This window comes from Mirounga leonina, unplaced genomic scaffold, assembly GCF_011800145.1.
Source record: "Mirounga leonina isolate KUSES-001 unplaced genomic scaffold, KU_Mleo_1.0 Mir_180, whole genome shotgun sequence".
NCBI lineage: Eukaryota > Metazoa > Chordata > Mammalia > Carnivora > Phocidae > Mirounga > Mirounga leonina.
The window spans coordinates 12,576,311-12,584,427 of NW_023270469.1; the positions used below are offsets into that span (position 1 = coordinate 12,576,311).

An 8,117-nucleotide genomic window follows, 5' to 3' on the forward strand; every position below is an offset into this window, starting at 1 on the left:
TGTTTTCACACCTTGTCGCTCCCCGGGTGCTCTGGCCATGCAGCCCTCCTCTCTGCCGTGGAAGTCTGACCGTCCTCCTGTTGTTTCTGCCTACTGATTCGAAACGATGATTGTGAACAGAGACCTGGAGCTGTTCTGTGCCTCACAGCTGTGTAACCATGGAGGGATGATAGCAGCTCGTGCAGCATGAGTCTTTCTTTTGGAGCTGGCTTGTTACACGGGTGCCGTTTTCGGATTAGGCCCTGTTAGCCTGGAGAGCGTGCTCTTGTGAATAGGAGCAAGTCCCGAATCTCGTGGGTGCTGTGTTCTCTGCCCCGTGGTTTGGGCTAGCAGAGACTGTCCTTATCTGTTCCAGCTCTGCTGTACGATCTGAAGGTTCCCCGTTGGGACTTCCAGACCGGGAGGCAGTTACGCACCTCTCCTCTCTATGACCGGCTGGATGCACAAGGAGCCAGGTGGATGGAGAAACATGGATTTGAGAGGCCGAAGTACTTTGTGCCACCAGACAAGGGTAAAAAGGGCCATTCTCATTTTTTTCCTTTTTGCTTTAAGAACCAATAAAACCCATTTTAAAATGTATTATAGCTAGAATGTGTTCCTAGAAGAATAAATAAGAAAAACCTGTCACACTCTACCAAGTTATACATGGAGGGTCCACAATATAAATCTCCTTTTCTCTCTTGCTTTTGTTGTTTTCTGGTCCACAGACCTCCTGGCATTGGAGCAGAGCAAGACGTTCTACAAGCCAGACTGGTTTGACATTGTGGAGTCTGAAGTCAAGTGCTGCAAAGAAGCTGTGTGTGTCATTGACATGTCGTCTTTCACAAAGTTTGAAATAACAGTAAGTGCTTGGGAACCAAAAGAAGAGATTAGGAACCTTTGCATATTCATTGAATGCCCCCCGTTTTTCATCTGTTACTTTAAAACTGCTTTTGTAAGGACTGTGGTATATTTTAGTGTTTTATCTGTATGACAGCATTTTTCTAAATTTTTAGCTGTTTCTGGGTTGTAATCTGCTTGCAGAGGCCCACTTACCATTGAACTCAAGAGCTAGCTTTCTCTAAGCTTCTTGTGGTGGAGTAAATCCGCAGGCAGTGTTGCCCGGGGACTGACGAAGGGAGTCTCGTCAGCAAGTCATGCCGCCCGTCAGACGGTGTCACCCGGCCACGTGCTCTGGTGCTCCCGCTGTCTGCTTTGTTCCCTAACCCTGCAGTCCACCGGGGACCAGGCGCTGGAAGTCCTACAGTACCTCTTCTCCAACGACCTGGATGTGCCCGTGGGCCACATCGTGCACACCGGCATGCTTAACCAGGGTGGGGGCTATGAGAACGACTGCAGCATCGCGCGCCTGGGCAAGCGCAGGTGAGGCCCGCGGCCGCCCCCCACAGCACGCGGCAGAGCCGAGCGCGGGGAAACCCGGTTACACCGAGGACAAAGAGGTTTCTGTCACTCATGGCCTGTTCATTGGCCGTGCAGTACAAACGGAAATCACAAGGAAAGGAAAGGAGAAGAAACCACCCCAGATTATATAAAACTCCATGTGGACAGAGCAGTCACCCTAGGGGGCGGAGACGTTTGCTTACGGTAGTAGGTCTGTATGCTCTCTTGGCACCGACAGGAAGCCCAAATCTTCTTCTTTGTCCTGACGTGGTAGATCCTGGAATTAGACGCTGCTGGCCCTCTGCAAGCTAGGAGTCCACTTGCTGGTCTTCTGGTCATTGGTTGCTTTGAAATGAGTTAACCTGCCTGCTTCCTGACCCTTTCTATGCTGCCTGGCTTTGATTACTGTCCGTCTCCCTTTCAGTTTCTTCATGATTTCCCCCACCGACCAGCAGGTCCACTGTTGGGCCTGGCTTAAGAAACACATGCCGGAAGACAGCAACCTGCTTCTGGAGGACGTCACCTGGAAATACACCGGTAAGGGGGCCCTCTGGGGTCAGCTGCACAGGAAAAGGCCAGCCTGTCCAGATTTGTCTTCTCCATTTGCCTTCTATTTGACGTTCAGAAATGGGGGTCAGAGTGAGAGGCGTGCAAGAGGTTTTCTGGTCGCACAACATTGATCTCTAATACCCACGTTTTTGTCAGTGAGGTGTGGAGTGAGTTGTGCTTTAGTTTTGTTTTGTTCACTGCTATATCCCGTGTAGCCAGCATGGAGGAGTGCAAATATTGGTTGAATGAATGGGAAAGTTGTTTTTTTTTTTTTTTTTTTTTTTAAAGATTTTATGTGTCTGACAAGGCACCTGGGTGGCACAGTTGGTTGGGCATCCGACTCTTGATCTTGTCTTAGGTCATGATCTCAGGGTTGGAAGATCAAGCCCTGCGTCGGGCTCATCGTGGAGTCTGCTTGAGATTCTCTCTCTCCCTCCCTCTGCCCCTCCTCCCTCTGGCGTGCATGCACTCTATCTCTCTAAAATAGATAAATCTTCCTTTAAAAAAGATTTATCGGGGCACCTGGGTGGCTCAGTCATTAAGCGTCTGCCTTCGGCCCAGGTCTTGGTCCCAGGGTCCTGGGATCGAGCCCCGCATCGGGCTCCCTGCTCGGCAGGAAGCCTGCTTCTCCCTCTCCCACTCCCCCTGCTTGTGTTCCCTCTCTCGCTGCGTCTCTCTGTCAAATAAATAATATCTTAAAAAAAAAGGGGGGGGCGCCTGGGTGGCTCAGTTGGTTAAGCGACTGCCTTCGGCTCAGGTCATGATCCTGGAGTCCCGGGATCGAGTCCCGCATTGGGCTCCCTGCTCGGCAGGGAGTCTGCTTCTTCCTCTGACCCTCCTCCCTCTCATGCTCTCTGTCTCTCATTCTCTCTCTCAAATAAATAAATAAAATCTTTAACAACAACAAAAAAAAGATGTATCAGCGGACTCCATGCTGAGCACTGAGCCCAACATGGGCCCCAATGAGCCCAACACGGGCCCTGATCTCACGACCCTGAGATTGTGACCTGAGATGAAATCAAGAGTCAGATGCCCAACCAACTGCACCACTCAGGTGCCCAGAAAAGTATTTTTTAATTTATTGCTTAAGTATTATTTTCTTCAAAATTTCCCCTTAGCTTTTTTAAGTGAGTGAATAATTTTGGGGGATGACTTAATTTCTTGATCGTCTCCTCCTCAGCAGTCCTGTGGGGGAGCAGGCCCCCTCCACATCCACATTCTCAGTTTAAGGCCTGCCCCTCCCACTTCACTAACACCTGCCCTTGTCCCCAACAGGCCCTCACTCCCAATTCATCATGGCACCAACCACATTTTCCTTTTTGCCACCAGACTGGCAGACTGTGGGAGCAAAGCTGTCTAGCCTGTGAGGACGGCTGACGTGCGGTTACCACCAGCTGCCGTCACATGATGGACTCCAGGGTGGTTGGGCGGCTCTCCTCAGGGCTCTCCTCCCGGTGCAGATTTGGGAGTGGGCTCTTCCCGTCCCGTGGCAGCACTGGGAAGAGGGAGGCAGTGGGAACTGTGCGGGGAGTTCATGGCCAGGCCTGGAAGCGGGCTCTTGTCATGGGCCAGGCCGTGGTCGCACGACCCGAGTGTCGCGGCCGAGGGGGCTCTGGGGCGCTGTCTGCTCACCAGCAGGCAGGAGCTGCACTTAGCAGGCCTGTCGAGGGGTGTGTTTGCCAGAATGGAGGTGCTCTCTGTCCGCCCTTGGGTTGCCTGAGCAAAGGGTTGCTGTCATGGTCTCAACACCCAGGCCTGGCAGTAAGGGAGCAAGTCCAAAACAGACTTTGCTCTTGGGCTCAGCTGTCACCTGGACTGGCATCTCTTGTTCTTTTCTGTTTAGCCCTCAATCTGATCGGTCCCCGAGCTGTGGATGTGCTGTCTGAGCTGTCCTACGCCCCTATGACTCCAGACCACTTCCCAAGTCTGTTTTGCAAGGTGGGTGCTAATAAAGTTTTAGTTTTTTAAATGAGTAGGGATTATTTCTTTTATAGGGATGGCAATTACATGTTCTTACTACAGCATCAGTGCCCACAAAGGGTGTTGTGGTTTTCATTAAGCAAACAAAATGAGTAAATTGATTTATTTTTCACTCTTCCAGGTCTCCCTATTCAGTAAGCATTAGGATATCTTTCAAATGGATTTAACTTCTCTGATTATCAGCCCTATATATTTACTGCTTTGTGTAGCAGTGGATTAAATTTTGTAAGTTAAAGGGTTATGACACGGATGCCAAAACATTCTAGTTAAGGTCAGGTGCCCTCTCTCCATGCAGTGCTTCCCCCTTTCCCTTCACAGGGTAACTTCTGTGTACTGGCATCTCTAGGGGAGCCGCAGTCTAGGTGAATCCCTGAAGAGCTTATGTAAGTTTCTTATATTTGGCAACAGTAGCAACTTGTAACTGAGTAAAAGAAATGGCAACTGAATACTGCTAAGAGAGGTCCAAACAGACCAGTGGTTTGGTAACCTGTAACAAACAGCTGGGGGACGGTTACTGATGAAGGCTCTGGGAAGTTCAAACCCCAGCTGGGATCTGCCTACTGACTGTACAGTTTTTTTTCTTCATGGCGGAGGGAAAGCAACAGAAAACTGACCGTTAGCCATCAGCAGACCCTCGCCTGCATGGTTTGCTTCCTGCACGAGGGACCCACGTGCGTGAGCCTACAGAGTAGCGTGTCGGGCTCCCCGTGGGAGTAGTTTGCTACGGTGCCATCTGGGACCTGCCACTTCCAGGATAAGAACAGCGATTGTGTCAGAGGCTCGTTAGGTAACTGAGCCACCGTAAACACATGTTGAGCATTAGAAGGCCAGCCTCTGACCCCAGAGAAGCAGGTGCACTGTGTTCTGTGGCCATCAGGTGTCCTCTTTTGTTGGACAGGTGCCCAGGACTTGCCAAATCCCCCGGAGAAGACATTTACCCGGTGTTCGTTGCTCCTCATGCCCCTGACTAAACTTAACAAACCGTTAGCAGGATTTTGTGAAAAGAAATGTTTCATGCTTGTAAAGACTTTGCCTCCACTTCCACCAGCAGCTTGGCTGGCCCTCCTCTCATCAGAAGAGAGACTGCAGAGACAGTACTCCATCCCTGGTGACCCCAGTACTTGGAAACAGACCACTTTGAGGATGCATTTCTTTCATTGACATATATGTCCTTTAGGCTCAAACAGAGGGTGCAGAGCTAATGAGAGGGGTTCACGTCAGGTGGTCATCACTTTAAGAAATGCGGAGGGCTCACTTCCTCTGAAGAGTCTCCATACTCAACTTCTCCCTTTGCTTCCACAGGAGATGAGTGTGGGCTACGCGAATGGCATCCGGGTGATGAGCATGACTCACACAGGAGAGCCGGGATTCATGCTTTATATCCCCATAGAGGTGAGCCTCCCGGAGGAAGGCGGCTGGCTTTCCCACGCCTGCTGGGCCCTGGCAGGGTTAGAGAGCCGGATCGGACCGGGCCTTGGGAATTGAGATAGGCTGCAGTAGAGGGACTTCAACATTTTGAACTAAATCATTTCCTTTTTGAATAGAAAATACATTTACACGGTTTAAAAATCAAAATCTGTAGGAAGGATTTAGTGCCACCTGACCAGTTCCCACCAACCACCACTAATGATCCAACTCTTAGTTTTTGTAGGTCATGTCGGAGATTCTGTGCATACACAAGCAAGTTCAAAGACACTCCTAACCCTTTTTTAGAAACACAGTTGGAAGCATACTGATGTTCTTCTTGATCTCTTAATAATGTATTAGAGAGCTCCTTCCCAGGCAGTACCTAAAGAGGAGAGCTTCCTCCTCATTTTTTATCCGTGGTTAGTAATCCTTCACCTCGCCGAATCCTCATTTACGCCATCAGTCTGGTACCAGTAGACGTCTGTTTTTTTTTTTTTTTTTTAAGATTTTTTATTTATTTATTTGAGAGAGAGAGAATGAGAGAGAGCACAGGAGAGGGGGGAGGGTCAGAGGGAGAAGCAGACCCCCTGCTGAGCAGGGAGCCCGATGTGGGACTCGATCCCAGGACTCCAGGATCATGACCTGAGCCGAAGGCAGTCGCTTAACCAACTGAGCCACCCAGGCGCCCGACGTCTGTTTCTGTAGCGCTTTGTGGTGCTTTGCTGGTACAAGCAGCTGTGTGTACGAGTCTTCCCGTGGCGCCCGCGCCGCTTTCACCTCAGCCGGTAGGTGCGGCGCTCGCACTGCGCTCTGCTGGGTGTGAGATGAAGCCGTTTCTGAACCCATTTCCAAGTAAAAGCTCATCAGTAGCACTGACGCACTCCTGCCTGCCTGCGCCCCATCCCGTTCTTCTGACCTTATCCTGCCTCCTCTGCCTCGTGAACACGCTGCTCTCCAGCCTCGGGGGCTTCGCACTCGCTCGCGCCTTCCCTGGCCTGGCCTCCCCCCCGAGAGAGGCTCTCGCGGCCGCACCTGCTTCAGGGCTTGTTCACATGGCATCTTCCGAGGCGGCCGTGCGGGCGCAGCCTCCACCCCACGCCCGGCTCTCCCGCTCCGCTTTCCCTGTGTGGTTTTGCTGCACGGCTTATCACTGTCTGGTAAAATGTATTTTATTTCGTTCATCAGATTACCCTTATTTAAATGTAAGTTCTCTGAGGCAGGAATATTTAACTTTTATATCCCCAGCACCTAGAGAAGTATTTGGCACATAGTAAATGCTTAATAAATGTTGCACGGATGAATGTTCTGGGCATACCCTCCGTGCATTTTGGTATTGAATGATTGGTCTTTTTACCAATTTCTAGGCATTGTCTGAATCAGTCCTTGCTGTTGAGGTGTATCCCAGTTTGTCATTTGTCTTCTTTTTTTGAAGATTTTATTTATTTTAGAGTGTGTGCACAAGGAGGGGACGGGCAGAGGGGGAGAGAGTCTCGGGCCGACTTGGCACTGAGCAGAGAGACCAATGTGGGACTTGATCTCAAAACCCTGAGTTCGTGATCTGAGCTGAAACCAAGAATTGGAGGCTTTAACCACTGAGCTACCCAGGTGTCCCCCAGTTTGTCGTTTGTCTTTTTTTTGCCACATAGGTTTTTGTTTGTTTTTTAATTATGAGAAATGTTTCATACGTTGCAGAAATTTTTTCAATTTTTATGTAATTGAGTTGATCTTTTGTGCCTTCTAGAGTTTGATGCATAGAGGGGACTTCTCCAGGATTATAAAATTTTTTCAGTTTTCTTCTAGTGCTTTTATAGTTGTGTTGTTCTGTTGTATGGGTTTGTGTTTTGTTTTGGTTTTTTTTTTTAACATTTCAATGCTCCATCCTTTTGCAGTGTCTCTTGCTGTACTTCGAGAGAGAGGATCAGACTTTTTTTTCCCATATGGATAAACAGATTTGGCATTCTACCCTTACCAGATCCTAAATTCCTCTATGTATTTGGGTTTATTTCTGGACTTCCATTCTGTTCCCTTGGTCTATCCATAATCAAGATCACACTGTTTTAATTACTGAGTATTATGTATTTTAATATTTGGTTTGCTCTTATCTCCCCTTCATAGCTTGGAAAACTCTGGAAGGAAACCATTCATGTTTCCTTATTTCCCCTTGGAAACTGTAATTATCTAGTTAAAAACACTGCATTTTTTTGGATTATGTTACCATTTATACATTAGAAGAACTGACATGATGTATTGAATCTTACAAAGAATGCCTTTTAGTTTAGTTCTTTTTTTAAAGATTTTTATTTATTTGACAGAGAGACAGTGAGAGAGGGAACACGAGGAGTGTGAGAGGGGAAGCAGGCTTCCTGCTGAGCAGGGAGCCCGACGCGGGGTTGGATCCCAGGACCCTGGGATCATGACCTGAGCCAAAGGCAGACGCTTAATGACTGAGCCACCTAGGCGCTCCACCTTAGAGTTTTTAAGTTTTTTTGGTGACCTTTCAGAGGTATTTTTAAGTTTTCTTCATGTAGATGTTACAATATTTTGTTGTTGCTGTTGTGAATGAGAAGGGTGTCTTTGTTCCATTATCTTCTAAGTGATTATGATTTTTTTTTGAAGATTTTATTTGAGTAAGTGCACAAGGAGGGGGAGAGAGGTGGGGGGGGGTGGTGAAGCTGAGCCGGGAGCCAGATGCAGGGCTCAATCCCAGGACCCTGAGCTGAAGGCAGACATTTAACCAACTGAGCCACCCAAGCACCCAAAAGTGATTGTGATTTTTGAAAGCTATTTTTTCTTTTTTTTTT

The 8,117-nt window shown here is 48.6% G+C and overlaps 1 protein-coding gene across 3 annotated transcripts in view; it reads left to right on the top strand.

Moving 5' to 3' along the window:
• The window catches only part of PDPR (pyruvate dehydrogenase phosphatase regulatory subunit), a 37,145-nt gene that overhangs the window by 20,534 nt on the left and 8,494 nt on the right, over positions 1-8,117 (top strand). For all 3 annotated transcript variants that reach the window (XM_035024788.1, XM_035024787.1, XM_035024789.1), the window contains 6 exons: positions 356-511; positions 708-841; positions 1,214-1,362; positions 1,805-1,917; positions 3,773-3,867; positions 5,212-5,301. In XM_035024788.1, the coding sequence (XP_034880679.1) occupies positions 356-511; positions 708-841; positions 1,214-1,362; positions 1,805-1,917; positions 3,773-3,867; positions 5,212-5,301 (737 nt within the window). The remainder of the gene's footprint in view (positions 1-355; positions 512-707; positions 842-1,213; positions 1,363-1,804; positions 1,918-3,772; positions 3,868-5,211; positions 5,302-8,117) is intronic.